At 43.1% G+C, this 20,617-nt stretch overlaps 1 protein-coding gene across 1 annotated transcript; it reads right to left on the bottom strand.

Annotated features, from left to right (window-relative positions):
- Positions 1–468: 468 nt before the first annotated feature.
- klf13 (Kruppel like factor 13) lies at positions 469–18,959 on the bottom strand. Its single transcript, XM_071531451.1, has 2 exons — positions 18,165–18,959; positions 469–7,325 (listed from the first exon to the last, which is right to left on the bottom strand). The coding sequence occupies exons 1-2, from the start codon at positions 18,601–18,603 to the stop codon at positions 7,021–7,023; spliced, it is 744 nt and encodes a 247-aa protein (XP_071387552.1). The 5' UTR covers positions 18,604–18,959; the 3' UTR covers positions 469–7,020.
- Between the last annotated feature and the right edge of the window lie 1,658 nt (positions 18,960–20,617).

Below are 20,617 nucleotides of genomic sequence, written 5' to 3'. Positions count from 1 at the left end.
GGGAAACTTAACACAATCTTTCATTCTATTTGGCCTGAAATAGATCCTACAATAAGGAAAGAGTCCCCAGCATTTGGTGCCCTGCCCATTGTTATTACCCCAGCAGTTACTGTAAATATTTGCATGGGTGCAATGAGGGAACAAGGTGTACTTCCTGTTGCTAGAATAATACTGAAGCACATGACAGCTAGGCTTGTGAAAAGGCGGTGTAGTGGAGAAATCTGCGATTACTCCACCCATTTTGCCTCTTTTTGTGGTTCTCAAAGCCTTCTTCATGTTTGCACAACAAAAGGGTGGATCTCTGGGGTGCCATAATGTTTTATGCCTTTACCTAAGCTGATTGTGACTGCAGTTCCTCCAATAGATTGATGCAATATTTTACATAGTTGTAGATGAGGTACATCCTTAGACTGACACAATTCTTCCCTTCACTGATAGGGAAATGAGCACAAAACAAATTGTAGCTGCTTATTTTATGAATTTATTTCCAAATGTAAACTTCACTATTTCATGCATACAAGTTATGACAACATACATTATTCAACAATCTGTTATTTTTCATATTTGCATAGGACATGGTCACAATATATTGTCTAACATGTAAAAAATAATGCCATAAAAAGGTACAGCAGAGCAACTATAGACCAGCACAATGAATGTGTGTAGAATCCAAGGAACTGTACAACTGTAATACTTGAGTGTAGTGATTTTGGTTTGTTGAGAGAAACAAGATGACACCTGAAAGTTATATTGAGGTCATAGCAGAATGTACTGGCCATAGCTGAGTCAGAGTTATTTACAGAATAGATTATATTGGTGCTGGGAGAGGAGAGCAGCACCATGGAGTCACTACAACAGGCAACTGATGGTGATGGGCAGAGGAGAAACACACAGAGGTATCAAGCAAGTTAACGTCACACTGAGGAGGTACACCGAGGACAGACGGGTACGGGGAACAGAACCAAAAGGCTGTCTTACATTATAGAACATATAATCAAAGGGAAGCCATCGACAGCACTGTGTGCCGAATAACCCGGAACAGACAAATCCTATGAGGGCAAAAAAATATCCAACGCTTGATCAAGACCGTTGCCAGCGTGCGTTTCTACAGTAAAGAGCAAACGCTGCACAGTGTCAGTTCAGGCAGTGGAGCAAGACCACATGGCCTACAAACCCACAAATATGGTCTGTGGCCATGCCTTGCTGCATGTTCTTAGGTAACTCAGTGAATCTCATTTGTGTTTCTTGACTTTTACTCTTATTCAGATGAGTAAATGGGTTGTTCATTCAAGTGACTGATTAAAAAAAAAAAATAGTTGCTTATCTGAGGTTCAGAAAAAAGGTCCACGTCAAGCACATCAATAACATCCATTGAGCAACACGACCTAGCATAAAATCGAACCCAGGAGTCAAAGCTGTGTTGGGTTCAAAGTTACTGCAACATTCATCTTTCCCTTCCAAGCCTTTGGTAACAACTTTAAACTGTGGAGCATCAGGTGAGGCGTGAGGACCTCAGGCTTCTGCTGTTTGATCAGTGGAAGCGTGAGGTCTTCCTCTCTGCTCAAGAAGCACTCTATCCTATCATGGCTGCCTCCTAAATATTAGCAACTATCCTCACCTTAAAAGCGTTAGGCCTTTTAATGAGGGAAGACACACACTGTATCTTCTTGTTTTTAAATCTTGAATGCATGATGTTTGTTTGAATTGGCTACTGAAAGAGACTGCAGAGTAGAAAGGAGAGAGTAAACCTGGGAATTATTGACAATGAGAAACGTACCTTGTGCACAACTCACAATATGTAAAACCTCACAGTCAAGACAGAGTACTACTCATTACCTACAAAAATGCAGTGATGCATCATTTGATGTAAGCAGCACATTTATAGCAAATGCAATTATCAATCCTTTGGAATGGTTGGGCTTTCATTATAATTAAGATTGTTTATGTCAAAAAACAAAATACCTGTAATAAGCCATTATACATTGCTTGTGTATTGTACAGCAAAAAAGAAAAAAATTAAATAACAAGAAACCAATGAAAATAAAGCTACACAATCAAAATGTTTACATAAAGCAGAAAAGAAATATCTTAACTTAGAACACTTGCATATCAAATATGCAAAGTTGCTTCATTCAATCCTGTACATAACATAAAAACATGTCACACTTATAAAACTGTACACGTTTGTTAAATGTCTGATAGTAGCTAGATTTTGCGCCCTCAAAGTTTGTATCATCTAAATGAAATTACCATTATGCGTTTGGCACACAATTGCATCTATCATGCTTGTACTTTGTGATCAGTTATTGAGTCATTCAATCAGGAAGTTGAGACAGTCTGATCAGTGATATAATCATGTTATTAATATGAACTATTTTTATGATCAATGTTAATTTACATAAGACCAATTAATTTATTCACAAAAATGATTAACACCGTGTAATAGCTAGTTAACTATTCATCAGTTAGGGTCTTCTTTTAGAAAATATTTAGAACTAATTTATGAGTGATTTATAAATCTAATATATTGTTAGCATCCTGTAGAAACCTTGTATCTCCATTTTGTCATTGTTTAAAGTCCATTTTCTCAGACAGACGTTGAAAGATAGAGATAGATCATTAATCTCAGTGGGATTACCAGGTTAAATTAAAGTCAGTATTTTACAGACGACATCGTCCCTCACACAGAAAATGTTTCATGAAACTCTGACCAAGACAAAAGTATGAGGGTCAATAGGAAAATAATGTTTTAAATCAATCTAGCATTTTTAAAATAATCATAATTAAGTTTTTATCATTTGCAGGAAAGATTACGTTTTGGATTTACAAGGATTTGCAGGACCTTGACAATATGGGATAATTATATTAAAATGTAACCCAGTGTTTTCTTTACAAAAAAAGAGCTTTGTCATTCAATAGGGAGAAATAAACCACCAATTATTTGTGCTACCCATCTAGCAAACAGCTAAATGATGGATGTTTCAAAAAGATATGAAGGTACAACAGAAGTCAAATATTTTTCGGAGGTATGATTTTGAAAATATACAATATGAAACATTTCATATTAGACAAAAATACATGATAATAAAAATGTCATGACTACATTGCTAACTCACAATGCTGTGGTCTCTATGCTTATGGAAAACTTTTAAAAGAAGCTAAATAATAAAGCAAATTAGTCACTCCAACTGAAATTGATGTACATAAGAGGTCAGGAAGTTTCCCTTTCTCATCATCACTCCCACCCCCCTTTTCATTTTCTAACTTGGAGAATCTTTGGATAACAGGAATAACCTGCATCCTGACATCAACAGAGCATTCAGTGTTTCTGATTCGAGGGGCGAACCCCCACTGGGGCTAAAATTATGCTAACTAAAAAAAATTGGTGCCTTAAAACAGCCCCCCAAAAAAACAGTCAACCATAATGCTATGATAAATTCAAAAGTATAGTTGAAATGACCTGAAGACAATGGAAAAAATCAGAAAAATCATAAAATACATCAAATCAAATAATAGAAGAGACTATACACCTTTCTCCACAGAGGTTAAGTGAATAATGATTATTTGACAACAAAAGCAAGTACAGTAAAAATGGACATGTACAAAACTGTGTTCAATGGCCTTTTGTGTTGAATGATTCAAGTAGATTTGGTACAGTGAAAGTAAAAGTTATTAGACACACTGCCTGTGGAGGCCTATATGTCAGTGGTGCAGTCTGGATGGATAGACTAGGATCAACATGTTGAAGTTGTCACAGTCAAGGGTTTTTAAAGGGGCGTTTCATTTAAAAACATCTCCAGAGCGCCCAGTGCGTACTAAGGTGTAGCTGGACTTGTAGGATCTTGAGAAGACATACTAGGCAGGAGCTGGGCCTGTACTGAGGAGTCCCTGTGTTTCCAGTGTGGTCGCACACTGACCAGCAGTGAGCGTTATGCACCCAGGAACACCAGGAAGTGCTGGCAGAAATTAACTGTGCAGTAACTGATGTTAGCGTACAACAACGAAATCCACAAACTGTCCCGTATCTGCTTTGCTGATGTTGACCCTGAGGTAAATGTGCAGATTATGGATTAAGAAATGATTTATGTAACCTGCTTGAGGGTGAGCCACTTAGAATTTTCTTTTTTTGCATGTTAAAAAAATATATACTACAAATCGAGTCAAAGATTTGACTAGACCAAAAAAAAGTGAGTTCATGGATAGAAACCACAAAAGGCTGCTCAACAGCGATTTGAAGGACTTGTTTTTGAAAATCAAATGGTAGACCTGGATGGTAAATGTCTAGGCCTCTCAGTGCTTCTTTCACGGAGAGCTATTGATCAGTGGCATTCAAAGTGTCATCTTGCAGCCTGGAAACTATTTAACAGAGTTCATCTTACAGAGGAGGGTTTTTTTAATTTTTTTTTACATGTGGTCTATTGAGGCAACTACTGCATTTTATCTAAATAAGGGATGTTCTCTTTCTGGAGGATGTGATGAAGCTCATGATTATGTGTGGCTTTCTTCACAAGTTTAAGACAGATGCCCGCTGGAGAGATTGAGGGACAAGGCCTGCCATTCATAAACTTACACCTGCTTGTCTGCCCCAAAAACCCTCTACACAGTTGGGGAGACATGCATATAGAGAGGAGCACGGGATTATAGGGAAAGAGTTGGCTGGGTGGGGAAGTAGAAGCTGGGGCATGCAATTTATAATGATGGCATTGGAGCTTGGCAACAGTCTGGAGGGGCTGGACAGGGCCAAACAACATGGATGAAACTATTTCTGACCGTAGTGCTGAAGCATTAAAAGAAAATGTATGCATAACGCAGACTGGCAGGGCTGCAGCAGTTTTGATAGTGGTGCCCTTTTCCATGGAAGGTTTACTGTGCCTTTTGCCTGACTTATTGAGGCATGTCTGTCTAGAAACACAAGTCAGCTTTCTCACGGGACATCTGAGCTTCACAGGCAGGAGGAAGTGAGGCTGGTGAGCACTGCACTTTGCTGATATGTTCATTTTGGTTCAAAAGTTTTTACAACAGTTTAAAAGCCCCCCTTGTTATGAGTGAGAAGTTTAAAAGCAGCTGTTTGAGAGCTCGGGAATTTGAAGCGATGTATTCCTTGGCATTGTGAAATTTGACTCCAGCAGTAGTAGAGGATTTATCCCTGTGCTTAGGATGGAGTTGGATACGTCCCACCCATACTGCTAGCATTGTTTAGGTAGTACTGTTGTTGATACACTTCTCTTTCTACTCTTTGTAAAAACAGGGGATACCCCAGAGGTTGGATCAACCCAGTAATTACAGCAATTTTTTTTTCCCACAGTTTCTACTGGCGGCCAAGGCAAACGTGGGAGAGGGAGGGAGGGAGGGATTGAGGGAGGGAAAGAGGGGATGGGGGGTGTCTGTGCCTGGGTGTCTCTTCCTCTATGCTGCTCAGCCCATGATAAACCTTGCCTCTTTATCTGGAGCCCTCTGGACCTGCCCTCTCTTTCCTGCCTCCTGCAGATAGCTGCTTTGTACACTTTGTGCTCCACCGAGTCGCAGCCCGGCCCGGCTCTGCCCCGCGCCGCTGTAACACTCTGGCCTACATTCGCCCCCAAGTTAGGCAGGTTTTTCTGCGGCCCAACCTGTGGTTTGGCAGGGTTGGAGCTTTTTACTGCAAGACTCATTCTCTGACAGGACAGGTAGAGCCAGACGGGTAGGGAGGACTCCCCAGGAATGGCATGTTACCACCGCTCCTGTGGGTTGTGAATAGCTTCTTGTGGGATGCAGCTGTTTCCTCCAGGGAGGCCACAAAAGGCAGAGCCAGGAGGAGGGAAGTGAGCGGGCTGTCTGGCTCTACCTGTGATACTGCCGACCGCCAGACCCGAGCCTCAGTGAAGGGTGGCTCACAAGACTGAATAGAAAGCTTTCATTCACTCTTGTCTTTGGTACTTTTTCCTATGTGCTTGTGTGAGGGATAAACATTGTTTCAACTAAGGTCCCCTTTTTTGTAGGTTTCGCGTCAAATACTGGCGCTGATGATATAGCGCTTTTTAAAAAAAGAAACAGCTGCTTTGAAACTTAACTGTCTCTACTTAAAGGTTCTAAAGGTTCTTCAGCTGAGTATATTTATAAAGATTGTTACCCTCCCAATGCAGATTTACAAAGAACATGCTGCACATCGCTGTTGAATGAAATACATATTTAACCCAGTGTAATGGTAACTGAATATTAACATTGCAGTGGAGGAACAGGAGCATTTTGCTGACGGAGGTGGAGGTTTGGGGATTGTTTTCATAACACACAGCAATTACATTTGAACCCCCAGTAGATGCTGAACTGCTTCACACACAAGGGAGAATATAACATGAATTTGTGTATGAATGACTGTGTGACCAGGGCTAGTTTCCTTGAACGTGAAAACCAACAAAAACAAAGCAAAGAGTGCAAATTGTGTTGAGTGTAAGGCTGCTGTATGTATGTTTCTCTTCACCATGTTCATTCTTTCAAGCTAACAAGGCCATCCCTGAGCAGGGCGTAAAATTCAACCCCTGTTGAATTTCAGAGTAAAGTGATGCGTATATTGTGCAGTCAATGTGAGTACTGTTAAGTACTGTGGTACTACAGAAAAAGCAACTGTCTTCAATCCTGAGGTGTATGTGTACCCCTTCTCCTCACCCGTTCAAAAAAGACAAAAAAAACAAAAACAAAAAAAAAACGATCTGATAAGACTTGTCAGTGTGTCTGTTTTTTTTTCTTCTTCTAAACCTTGTTTAGTTGACTGAGAACATACCTTGGACAACTAGCCATGGTCGGAAGCTAAAAAAAATACAGACATATGGTACAGAATGTGAATATTGCCATCTGGGAAAGGCATTACCTTCTTTTAGGATCACACGAGTAATTGCACTACAATAAGCAGGTATGTACAGTATGGTACACCACAGCAAGCGCAGGATTAGCAAAGGGGGGTTGCCGACAACTGTGCAACACAAGTGTTATGAAGAGAACACAGGCCTCGTAGGTTGGAGGCGGAAAGTGCGACCGGGTTTCAGTTTAAGGCGAGTTGGCTGGGCTGAGGGTGGGGCTGGAGGCATCGGAGCGGCTGTAGTCGCTGAGGGAGCCGGGGCGCGTGTTGCTGCCGTTGCTGCCGCCGTGCGGCCTCTTCAGCATGCCGGGCTGGAAATCTGAGTGGCGCCGGGCGTGCTTCATCAGGTGGTCGCTGCGCATGAAGCGCTTGTCGCAAAGCGGGCAGCCGAACTTCTTCTCCCCCGTGTGGGTACGGTAGTGGCGGGCCAGCTCATCAGAACGGGCGAACTTCTTACTGCAGTCGGGCCAGGTACATGGGAAAGGCCGCTCTCCTGTAGTACAAGGAAGGAGACAGCTGTCAGCATTTCATCAAAAGTAACACGGCTTAAGCTCAACCTTTAACACAGATTGAGATAGGAATCATTTACATAAGACTGTTCAGGACTACTAACAGTGTGAGTTAGTGACATATGAAACAAATGAAAAAAAACACTAATAACTACTCCCAGACTTTGATTATGAAACTGGCACGCACAACACTACCAACGGCTTGCCAAAACACCAGAGAGCAGTGATTCATTAAAAGGTGTTTACAGGTCGACAAGTCCTGAACACTGCCATGCATCGCTAACAGGTATTTTCAGAGACGACTAGGCCAGCTGAACAAGACTGGGCTGTTTTCTGTTTGTACTCCTCTCTGCGTCATCAAGACACAACAGTCAGGTTATTGACAGGTCATCACAAGTTTATCACAAAGAAACTCTGTTCAACCCGCTGACTTAAGCAAAAAGTAATCATCTCATCTTCAAAAACACACTCTTCTTGAAATACAACTGAAACAATGCTATTTTGTGTTTACAGCCAACTTGTTAGAATATCTGCCTTTTCCTCTGTACCTTTGGAAGAACGTTGCTGGAAATGAATAAAATGTTTACAAACAAAATGAACAAAGGTTTTTCTTTTCATGCCACATGACGTCTTGGGTACTTGGGAACTTAGGCTACAGATGTAATGAAATGGAAGAAAAGGGAGGGGAGGGATATGACTAAGTACAAAACCCACACAAGACACCTTTAAAGTATTAGGTAAAGTGAAACGAGGAGGCTGTAAGTGAGCCATGGGACTTGGGGTAAATCACCTAAAAATTGGCCCTGTGCTGGAGGAGCAGACACACGGTTTAATTATCTAAGCTCCAGATGCTAATCATATTCACAATGGTTACCCAGCCCATTTTCCACCATGCAACTATCTGTGACTGCGCATGGGAAATTATACCCTTCCCCCTCTGTCAGGCAATAAAAGTGGGCTTTGACACACATCTACCCAAAGCCAGATGGTACTATATATCATGTTGTGGTTTCCTTCCATTCTGATGTGGAAACAGTGTGAATGGAGTCTAAATTCCGTCTTCTGCATTCACTGGCCAGTATGGCTAATGCTGTATTCCTTTTAGTTCCATTTCAGCGATTTTCTGCCTGACAATAGCACTCTAATTTTACCAGTGTGACCTTGCAGTACTATCCCGAAGGGCAGCACATATTCCTTTAATGTTATACTTCTTCACAGAGAATAAGATCAATCATTATGTGCAGAACTAAACCAGGGATTTGAGATATGAAAAGGAAGAGATGCTAAAATGCATGTTTATAGGTAGCATGACGAATGAGCACATAAGAACAGGCTGCCAAATGCTATCTTTGTTCTGTGGTTTCCCTCAGGGCCACAATGGAAACAGTGCTGTTCAGTATCAAACACTCATATGCTACCTGATGCCAATGAGCCTCATAAACAAGAACTCAGTGCACTAGGAGCCACGGTCCCTCCCCCTATATTGCATGCTTACAAAACATGCAGACAGACAGAGCAAGTCTAGACAGCACAGTCTGTGTTCCAGCCTCAGACGCCTCACCTCAGCTCCAGACAAACTCCGTCAGCCCTGCCCACTACAGTTCCTGCTGCCTCTTGTAGGCCTCAGCCTTGACACACTGTGGCACGCACAGATACATCCATATACACATGTATACACTTCCCACAGGCTTGCAAATATGCCTCCTTTCGCCCACGATTAATTCACAAAACATCTATCCGCACATGTACTGTTCTCATTCTCCTGCTGGAGTAAACACACAAAGAAACACACAGTTTCAAGTTATCTTTCCCACAAAGAGTTACAATATATAAAGATGAAGAGGTCATGCTTGTTTGACCCTATTTGAAAATTCTGGATCCAAACCTCCTCAGAGCATAGACAAAAACAGACAAAAAGATTAGCCTTTTTGAGGTATTCCTATCACTTTAGAGACTTATAAAATCACCTCTGATTTCCTACCTTATTAACAAGAGAAACAGCCTGTGGTGCCACCTGGCACGTTATTGGCTAAAAAGTAGAGCTAAGCTCTGCAGGCTGCTTAAGGCTCAATAACCAGTGTAACGGAGCCAACAACATTAATATTTAACCAGACACCAGAGAGCTGGGCTGAGATATCCAGTCTAACGGCCCTGATACAGTAATGCAGTCATAGTGGAAGCATCAGGTATCCAACAGCAACTCACCGAGACGCTTCATACTATTTAGAGCTCCATGAGTTATAAAGAAGAGACAGCATAACAGATATACTGCCCATTTTTCCCCCTCCACCAAGCTGCTGTTCGTGTGCTATGACATTTAGGTCAAAACTATTATTATGCATAAAAAAGCAAAAACCAGCTGCTTTAATGTCAGCCTTGAAACATTCACTTACATAAAGAAAAACACGCAATGTCCCAATTAATTTTGCACTTGTTTCATAACACAAGGCTTGGGATTTCTATGAGGGTGGTAAAAAAAACAATTTCTGGTAACAATGGGGAGGTTTATGGAACAAACACTTTGATCGTGAGGGGAAATGATGATAGGGGCTATTACACTCAGCGGTGAGAGGTTGTCACTTTCACAGATATTTCAATAGACTGCAGCCACTACTCAGCATCTCCATGAAAAAGAGAATCCGGTTGGCCACTCCCCTCGGGCCTTTCTTCTTCCCATCTAGTTGCAGCGCCTTCTTAGCAGGGCACCGTGGCGACTGTGATGCCAGGGCCCACCGATTGGCCAGCCCACCTCTGGCAGCCTGCCACATCCACAGGGTGTGGTTTGTCTTTCTCAGAATGTGTGAGTTACAGAGGGCGAGAAGCGGGGGAGTAATTAGGGAAGCTTTTCCCTAACGAACACAGTGACCCAGTTACCCGTAGAGTTACATCATGTACGCAAACTGTACCTCTACTAAGCACTAGTGTCCCCCTCCAAGGCGATGTGATTATGTCACAGGTACTCTTGTTATATAACTGTTCCCTTTGGGGCCACTGGGTCAGTAAATAAACAGCTCATCGCAGCTCCTCTCCCTCTATCCTCCTCACATTCATGTCTTAAAAACTGACTCCTGTGCCTCTGCAGAAATGGTTAAGAGTAATGGAATCTGGGTAGGTCCCTGGGGTACAAGGGACACTGTCTGAGAAGAGGAGATCAAATCGCTTTTTGACGTGAGCAGCGGAGGACTCAGTCACCTGCTGCAACAACAGCTACCAGCATTTCAGACAAGAGCAGATAACATTCCTGATGTTTCCTCAGGCATGGGCCAAACTCTCACACAGCTTACAGTTGAAAGCCCCATGTGAGCCTGCCATAAGAGTGCTAGAGTAAATAGCACTGCAGGCTGAGAGAAAAAAAAACCCCGATACAGTTCCTGTGGATACGTCAGAGATCACCTTGAAGTTAACTGTGCTCTGTCTGCACCTAGTACGTACGAGAACAGGAAATGTCTTTTACAGAGCTCAGAAGCCAACAAAGACAAGGTACACACTAAAGCTGTATGGACTTTTACAAGCCAACTGTGTCAGTTAGAGAAGGGACAGTGGGGTTAGAGTCATACTGAGCATCACAGCTCATTAGGGTTAGAGCTACCTCACCTCAGTGCTGGCTTAGTGGCACAGCCAGCTTGGCAACATGAAATCAGAGGGACACCACAAACTCCAATGGCAGGGCTCATCAGAATCCTATAATTTACTTCCATGTTTACAACTATGACCTGGAGCCAACCGGGAGCCAGCCAGCCATGGGGCTTCTGGGTAATACTAAAATGACTGCTCAGTCTCTCATCAGGCTTTTACCCGTGACATTCGGGTTCACTAACACCCACCCAGGGACACGACAGGGTTAAGTTCCCACCCAACTGTGCCCAGCCTCTCCCTCCACACACACCATCACACGCCAAGGGAATGTAAACACAAACATGTGTGTGGAAAACAATAAATATACATTAAGGCTAGCAGTCTTCTTTTCATCATTGCAGGCAGGAGCACCCGACTTTAACACGCACAACATGCAGCCCCCACTTACACAAAAAACAACAACAAAGGCTTAGAGAATTCTATGCGGTCTGAAGAAAAAAAAAACCTTGCTTCATGTGAAATACATCAAGAGTTCAGAACAACTGTTTGTGTGGCTGTTCATAAATGAAAAATTAACTCTGTGGGAGAGGCGTCAAATTACCGAGAAAATCCCTCCATGTTTTCTCAAAGCTCCCATTCAGACTTTGATTCAAATATGTTTGAGAATAAGTCATCTCTGCAGGAGTAACAAAGAACCCATGGGTGGGTCAGGTGTTCGTGATGACGACTGGCTCAAGCTTGTCAGGAGAAAGCTCCAAAACCAGCGAGCATTTGATCCATTATCATCTTTTGTCTTTATTGAGAGGACCTTGCTTGCCACTGAATAGGCTGCCTCCCCTTGTGGGCCTATAGCTGTCAGGTTGTGAACAATAGCAGCAGCCTCGCTCCCAGCAGGAGAGGCACTCCTGTAATGCATTTCAATCAGACGGGCTGCGCGTACTAACCGTAACTCACTCCCCTCGGTCTGCACTGCACAGGGCTATTGACATTCACCCACAGACATGCAGCGGGGTCGAGGGTGACTGTCTGATTCCTGCAGACACTTAGCCATACATTACTTCATCCCTTTAACTCTTTGGGGGGCAAGGGATAGCTTGACTGCATTGACCAGCTCATCACATTTGCCTCAATTAGTTTGAGTGGGCACTCTCTTTCAGCCTTGAGTGCAAGCTAAAATGACCCGAAGCCTTGTTGTGTTGCAGGCTTGTTGTGTCTGCTAATCTTTTTAACCCTGGTTAACTAAAGACATAGAAACAGCTGCAGCCATTAATGGGTGTTTACAGTACGTCCACAGAAGCACTGGCACAGGCAGGTGGGAGCAGGGATACCCTATCATCCGTGACTCTCACTCACGCAGTACAATGCCAGCTCATTCCACTGATGGAGTCTAACACTGTGGCTCGTATGAGATAGATATCCTCGCTACCCGGTATCAAACAAAGAGCCACAGCCCTGCTAGATCCTGAGAGGCCCCACTACACCGCATAGAGATAAGAGGAGATACAGGCTGGAGATGGTGCCTGCCGTCCAACGTCTTATCTGATACTCTGATGGAGAGTGTGACAGGAATATTTTCGTGTCTCCGTGAGAAATAGTTATGCCCCCCCCCCTCTCCCCCGAGGCTTTGCCCTATGCTCCACAAAATGATCCTCGTCTTCCTGTGAGGACCACACCCCGGTGTGCCGTGGTCTGCCATGATCTGATTTATCACGCAGAGAAGGGGGGACACACCTTACATACCAATGTAAGGAATGTAAACATCCCAGTTGGAGACAAAACGCTCCATCTGACATCACGTCCACAGTACATGCGGCCATTCCTCCCTTATTCAAGCCACGCTGAATTCACCACAGAGGAGGACACAGTCTCAAAAGGGACCTTCTCAGTGCCGGGCTGGCAGGGGTGTTCTCTCCTGCAGAGGTCACAGCCCTGCAAACGTTAATCAGATTAGCTGCAGATGCAGCTGAATAAATGACCTACATCAATGGAGGGCATTGACAGTCCTGGTATCTAACCCCACCCCCACCCTGCTGTACTGTATGTTCTCTTTCTTTGTACTGCAGATCCCTCCCTTGCGTGTGAGATGCGGTTGGCATTTTTTTGTACAGTGGAGGTGAAAAATGCAGTGTTCCACAGGTCTAGATCCCTCTCTTCCTGCCTTTGGTAATCGACACCCCGCCACAAGCTGCGGCCAGGGCCTGGCCTCGCAACACAACACGCTCCAGCACCTATTTTGCTTTGCATTAGAGCAGGCTGAAGAACAGTGGGAGGGGCTGCGGGGAAACAGACAGAGCAGCTTTTATAGAACTACTCCAGAGCTAACTAAAGAATACATGAGCTCTGTGGCCCATTGAAAACAGCACAGCAAGGCAACTGTCTGACAGGGGCCTTTCAGTATTATGAATGTCAACCATGCTTGGCTGCTTAATCACATTTGAATGGGCTGTATATACCAACATCAGTCAGGAGCTATCCTACCATCAGCTTTACATGTAGGTATAGGATAACATATGGACAACATGGATCCCGCTACACTCCTTGGACATGGCAACCTAAGCCTGTCACGGACAAGGATCTCAGAGAAAAACGGCAGCAGTACTGACCCAGCGGATTAGAACAGGCAAGATGGTAGTTCCAGTTTGGTTTTATTTACATCCCAGGGATCAAGTAGATTTAACTAATACCTTGTTTCCATTGGACACATACTGTACAGCTACGTGTGACCTGCATGGGCAAACCAGATTTAATTTACAATAGCCCCCTTTAGCAAAACTTAATCTGATAGCAGGACAGAACACTGGAATTTATACATTGGTGAATTCACACAAAATTTCAAGTGTAATATGACCAGAATGAAGATGACAATTGGAGACTGTTTAACACCTCCTGACAGTAGAGCTCTTGTTTTATTACACTGCAGGTGGAAGTATGACCTAACTTGGTAGGGAGGGTGGAAATCCTGCCGTGTGGCGGGTAGACAGACTGACCTCTTGTGCCCCAATAGAGTTGTTACCCATCCCCAAGCCAAGGTCAGGCTCAAGGAAGAGCAGCAGGAAAACCCCATCTCCACCCTGCTACCTCATCACTGCCACCAACCACACAGGAACACAGTGCGCTCTGTGCAGCAAAGCAGGCCAAAAATAAAACCGCTGGCAGAGATGTAGTGTGTATAATTCCTGCTTCATTTTCCATGTGGAATTTGGGATAATTTCATGTTAAAAAAAAGGGCCATTAACCACAGTTATTTAACTAAAAATAGAAGGCATGCATGTATAACTGGGTCTATATGGTAGTGGAACTGTGCTGCCAGGTGGTACCACTTATTTTTTAGGGCAGTTGGTGGGGGGCTCTATGACTCTCTCGCAGTATTAGAGGTACCCCCAGTAAAGCACAAAAGAGATCTAGACAAAACGTCAAACCAACTGTAAAATATGCCATTAGCCTCTTTGTCTTTGAGAAATATTGACCCTGTTCCTCCCGGTGACTCGAATAGTTTTGCCCTGGCCTTGCACACTGACAAGATGGCCTTCTGTGAGGCCCAGCTGTGGGGGGCACAGAAGGCTCAGGCTGTTCTTTCTGAAGAAGACATGACTTGTAATGAGCTTGTCAGGGGCCATCTCTCCTTTAGAGATGGCGGTTTGCATGACATGAGCAGAGCAGAGTAATGAGGCTCCACAGAGAACTCCCTGTACTCCACGACCACAAGACACCTCTTGAGAAAATGGGTCTGCATCATTAGAGACTATTACGCTTCTGAAGACAAAGGGTTAAAAAAAGAAGAAGAATGAATTAAGTGAAATTCACTGGATCTAGGTAAAGCTCCTTAGAATGAATCATTATCTGTTTCACCCTTGCTGGTTTTATTTTAAGCACTAGTGGTCACATCATTCTTTTTGCCTTACTTTGTTACAGTTTACTACAAACCTGAGTTTATCTGTGCATCAGCATTACATGATCCCATTTTCCATAGGGTAGGACAAGTGTATGTGTAGGAGAAAAGCCCCACCTCCCGCTGCAGGAGATCAGACAAAGCTGTCTGGTAACCTTAGACCCCCAAACTGCTGCGGATTCCACGCCATCAAACTCAATGCAGTATAATGAGCGATTTATATTCAGCGTGTACTCCCATGTCTGCTACATCCTGATGTCCCTCTCACACGGCGCCCTAACAAACTGTGTTGGTGGATAAACCTAAACTGAAACCCACTGGTCCCAATTGACAGGGCCTTTAAAGTTCATCTCATCAACATGTGATTTTACTATACACTGGTGCTTCTCATTTAAGTTTCTGTGTAATGTAAACCATCACATCATAATCCACTCCCATTCGGAAGTTGTACAACTAATGGATTAGTTTAGTCTCCACATCTGACAGCATCATTAAACTAGTCTGGCATGCGGTGATTCAAATCACAAGGTAGCATCACGAGGTGAGCAATCGCACAAAGTACTGAAGGTAATCAGTATGGGAGTTGACTTTACATTAAGAACTTATCACTGCATTACAAACAGTGTAGAGGTGGTGTGGAAGTGAAAATAAAATACTTTGCCAAAATGTTATTACCATTAGGGGAGAAGTGAACTTGATAGTCTAGAATTTGATAGGTATGGTAAATACCTGGAAGCAAAAAATCCACTTTTTTAATTTCCATACTTTCCACCTATACAACTGATAAGTAGCAATACTTGTAAACTGCTTCATAGTAGTTAATAGCTAATAGCTAATGTCCATAAATTACATAAAATAAGAACATAAAAGCAAAAATAAGAGAAACGTCTCATAGTTATCCTTGCATGGTTTGAAACAAAGAATATGAAGCCTCTCCCAAGACATTATTAAGGGGTGAAGTTCATTTTGTACTAATACTGGGATTGATTTTTATGTAGTGTAGCTATACATTGCCAAAAAAAAAACTAAAATGCAGTTAAGGTTCCAGTTCCTGATGCACTGTGACAAATTATATACAGGAGGATTGTAAAAGCTGGGACGATGAGGCTTTGGGCGTTACAGGAGTCAAGTAAGGACGCCTGGTCCGTGGCTCTTTGTTTTGTGTCTGTAACACAGTGTTCCCCCATCAATTAGATAGTGGTGGTTGGCTGGGAATGGGCAGGAATCCATTCTCTCTTTACTCTGCTAGTAGGGGCTGAAGGGAAGCACACTGACTGCTAGAGGCTGGCTCACTGAAACACTGCAAGTTCGGCTGAGGCAAGGCGGCTGAACTCAGATGACCCACATTCTCTGACTATCCAATCAAGTAAGCAGAAAGAATTCACAGGACACAAACCAATCGCAGAGCCAGACACAGGAGCGTACCCCAACAGAAAGGCAGCCAAAGGAAAAGCTTAATAGGCAAGAGACAAGGGCAGGGCTGATAGAGAGCAATAAAACTGCACTAAAACAGACACAGTGGTGTGGAGGCAGACGTTTTATTTCTGTGGGAAATAATTTAAGTAAGGTAACTGGAGGAGTATGCCCCCCCCCCCTGTTTATATATTACATGGAACAAATCAATGCTTCATCCTCTCAGTGTGTTGGACAATGAAACAATGACTAAACAGCACTGCAGTCATGCTATGCACCAAGCTACAGCTGGTGTAACACTAGTGGCAAGTATGTATAATACCAGATAAGGACTGAAATTTAACAATACCACCAATACAGAATTACACCCACCCCTCTGTAAAGACAAGTCACTGCAATATTCCTATCGGGACTTACAGTGTGTCTGTGATGCTCATATATATATATAATAATGACCTTATCATACTTTATGGTATTCAATATAATATAATGGATATTATATCTAGTTTATGGCTTTGCTGTGATATTTGAATATATCCTTCTAAAGTTTATTACAGGATGAATGTACAAAATATTAGGGGCACTCACTCGTTTCATTAAGTACACTGATGGGGTGAATCCAGGTGAAGCTATTATCCCTTATTGATTTCTCTTATTAAATCTATATCAAGCACAAAGGATGAGATGTAGATAGAGAAGGATTTTTAAGCTTGGAGACAATTGAGATGTGGATTGTGCAAAAGGGGCTGCAGCTAATATGTTGTATGTATTTTTGTATATTCAGTGTAGACAATTATAGTGAAGGCTACCAGCACACCAGGGCTATTTCTATGGCTTTGGTAAAGCACATATACATAGACATACACATACAAAATGTTTCCTATGTGTTTCAGAGAAGGCTGTTATTCTTCGGTCTGTCTGAAAGGATGATGTTGATCTAAGTGTGTGAAGAAAGAATGACAAAAGTGGGCAGAGTGAGTGTGAGCTGCAGCCTATAGAGCAGAGGGAAAGGCTGCTCCAGCCTCGGTCTGGGCTCTGCTAGCTGAGTCTGTTGCTGGCCAGATCAGCTGGCAGTCTGTCTAACGGGGGTGTGGCACATCACAACAAAGGGCTTTGGGCAGACAGGCGACTGCACAGCTATTATCAACCCCCCAATTTGAGTTGATCTACATCTTTCCCCCCCTCAGAAGCCTATCCTGCGGAATGCAAAGAGCAAATATGGAGGTACGGTCCTTCAGGAAGGTCAAATGTAATACATTGGTGATCTGGACAGTTTCCTCTCTCATTTGATGACCTTTCTCCCTGCAGTGTGACGGTACTATATACGACTTACCGGATTGATTTTGGAAACTTTTGCATGTCCATGTAGTGTAGATAAACCTATCAGTGCTATAGGCTACATGTGATCCACACCATGTTGCTGAAGAAACATTTTCTGATGCCATTAAACACGCCAAAGTTTGACTTTAATTAACACGCACAGAGGAAAGCTAGAAATGTGAGTTTTGTTCTGCATTTGCACTGCAGTGTCAACTCGTTACAGTTCAATGCAGGGGGTGCAAGAGGAAAGCCGTGACAAAGCTCAGAGTCTCGAGTGGGAGTGGGAGTGGCACTGCTTTCGACTCCCTCCCCCGAAATTAAAAGGACATTTCGCAAAGTTGTAGCCAACTTAAAGGAACAAAGCGATTATAAACTGTACATCGGTGTAGGCTACATCTGCTGATCATTTCCATACTGGCTGGATACAAAGATACAAACACATATGGCTCAATGAAATAGACCAGTCAATCAAGCACCTCTGTAAAAACATCGTTTTGACTGTAAGAGTATTCATATTCTTTAGCGGTATTGTCATTTTAATTATCCCATCCATTATCATAGGTAACGGAACTACTGTAAGTCATGTTCAATACAGCAACAAACATTTTCATCCAATGAAACTGACCTGTATGTGTCCTTAGATGGGCTTTGAGGTGGGATGATTTGCCATAAACTTTTTCACAACCTGAATAGTGGCATTTGTGCTTTTTCTGAGGTGATTCTTGTTCAATTCGACCCCTCAATCTTTTGCCTCTTTGTTTGAGCGAAGGATCGGAGATGGTGGTAGGTGTGGCAGAGTTTCCATCATCTATGAGGTTCGGCATGCTCTCATCCTTTATTTTTGCCTGGTCGGCAACATTGTTGGGAGTCTGCTGGTTAAAATCCGCCAGAATCCGCGCCACCACAAAAAGAGAGGAGTTATCTTTTACCAAAGGCTCTTTTATTTCCTCTCCGTTCTTGGAAGAGGACGGGATTTCTGGTTTAATCTCCCTATTCCCTTTAGGAGCGTGAACAATTGCACGACTGGACATTGAAACAAGGCACTCTGCTGCAAAGTGATCCATTTTGTCTTTGAAACAGCTCCCTCTGCTTCTTTACGACATTCAAAAATAAACTGATAGCGTGTAAAAAGTACTTGTTCCGTGCTTCCCTTTGTGTAGTGGTGGTGGTGTTGAGGAGGAGGAGGAGGAGGAGGAGGAGGAGGAGGAGGTCGCTCTCATCAGAGAGAACTGACTTTATGATCTTACCCGGCTTTCCAATATCATCAACATCCTGTGAGAGAAACGTCTCGGGTAAAAACGCAGACAAACAAAAAGGCAAAGTCTCTGTTTAGTGCAACGACGCCGGTGACAACAACTCTAAAAACTTGGATGTGGTAACTCCCATCGCGGCTCCAAAACACTCTCCAGCATAGTGAGTGTGTCTCCAGAGCGCCTGTTCCTGCTGGTTGTATCCATGCTGGGGGCGTGTCGACCGGCAGCGCTTGGCAGCATCGTCAGAGGAGCCGCTCATTCATTGGATGCTGCTTGTCCTTAAATGCACCGCACAACTTCAGTCACTTGAAAGTTTCACCACAGGTTGCCACCGTGCATCCAAATGATGAATCTCACGGGCGACGGGGGTTATGTTATGCATTGCAGGCACAAAAAAATACAAATTATTTGATGGTGTATGGATTGCAATTTTTGTGTAGGCTACTTTGACTTGTATTGCACACGTACACACTGAGCTGTTACTGTTTCATAATATGTCCACAAGCTTAGTGATGGTACATAATGCAAGCAGGTCGCTCTCTAAAGAGATTAGTAAATTGGCAATCTGAGCATGTGTGGCACCATAGTGGACCTTATGTAAAAGCAGAGCAATGTCAGAATTCCTGTTAGTACACTGACGGTACAAAATATTACTATTTTCATGAAGTACGCTGATGAGGTCAATCCAGGTAAAAGCCGGTATCCCTTATTGATTTCCCTTATTAAATCTACACCGGTCACAAAGGACGAGATACAGATAAAGAGATGCGACGAGTTACAGAAGGATTTTTAAGATTTGAGATGATTGAGATTATGCGAAAGGAGCTGCAACTCATCATGAGAAGATGTCCCTAAAGTTTTGTGCATTCAGTGTATTTTAAGAGTGTCACCATCTTGGAGCACTCAGCACACTCTGGGCCCGCTGGCCAAGGAGAAGGTGCAGCAGAGAGCTCCAATGTTTCCAACAGCAGCCACATTATTGGCTAAGCTTGCTGCAATTCCACAAGGGGAAAATAACTCTTCTTCACAACCTCACCCAGGCTTTTAATTACATTCTAGCAGAAGAGAGCCTATTGGTGTAACCGTCACTGGCAATAATGTTACAGTTTTTCTAATTCCCTTCCAACCTGTTAATAAATCCCTCTATTTTCACTGTATTCCAGTGTAACCAGAGCGCACTCCCTTTTTAAAATTGGACCATCAATTTTGATTTATAAATGTACCGATCGAGACAGACCTGGAAAAGCTACATCATATGTGACTGAAAGGTGGCCAGGATGACTCAAAAATGCCATCCAGGGGTTGATGTGCTTAATGATCATGGTCCATTTTCAAGTAGAATATTCCAGTCAATATAGCATCAATAGCTTGTGCATTTTGGGGAGGTGGCAGCTTCTTTTCAGTGAACTAGCAATGTACCACGGAAACCCTCCTCTGAGCAGACTCTGCGGTCCATGCCAATTGAAGTCCAGCCAACCACCACAGACATTATCTTCTTCAATTTATCCTCCGGCAAGAGAAGTGACACCAGTGTGGGGAGGAAATAGTCTAGATGGTTTCAAAGTTGTGTGATATGCAGACACATGTCATAAGACACATCATCATTTATTTCACGGTGCTATCAGCAGATTCAGTCATATACCCGAATTTCCAGAAACCTGAAATGAAATCCATAGAGGGAAGTTTTTTCATTTGTTTTCAACTTTAGAAATTCAAACATAGAAACTAACTGGGTGTGGGAAATAGTACAAGCCAATAAGTTCTAGTTGAAAACAAACCAACTGATGCAACTGTAGCTGTTTGGCTTTCAGGACGTGCTTGAATC

This window comes from Centroberyx affinis, unplaced genomic scaffold (assembly GCF_046629955.1).
Source record: "Centroberyx affinis isolate AG114_WGS23_722 - 3 ecotype Tasmania unplaced genomic scaffold, CSIRO-AGI_Caff_v1 ptg002083l_1, whole genome shotgun sequence".
In the NCBI taxonomy this organism is placed as follows: domain Eukaryota; kingdom Metazoa; phylum Chordata; class Actinopteri; order Beryciformes; family Berycidae; genus Centroberyx; species Centroberyx affinis.
Note: the sequence above shows the minus strand (reverse complement) of the source record. Positions and strands in the feature narration are given on the sequence as shown.

What these genes read in the sequence shown, in the direction of transcription:
- klf13 (XM_071531451.1), bottom strand. Translation starts at nt 18,603, where the DNA reads ATGGATCACTTTGCAGCAGAGTGCCTTGTTTCAATGTCCAGTCGTGCA. An exon ending in CCATCTAAGGACACATACAG is followed by an intron (nt 7,326 to 18,164) that starts GTCAGTTTCATT and finishes CTTGTACTACAG; the next exon opens with GAGAGCGGCCTTTCCCATGT.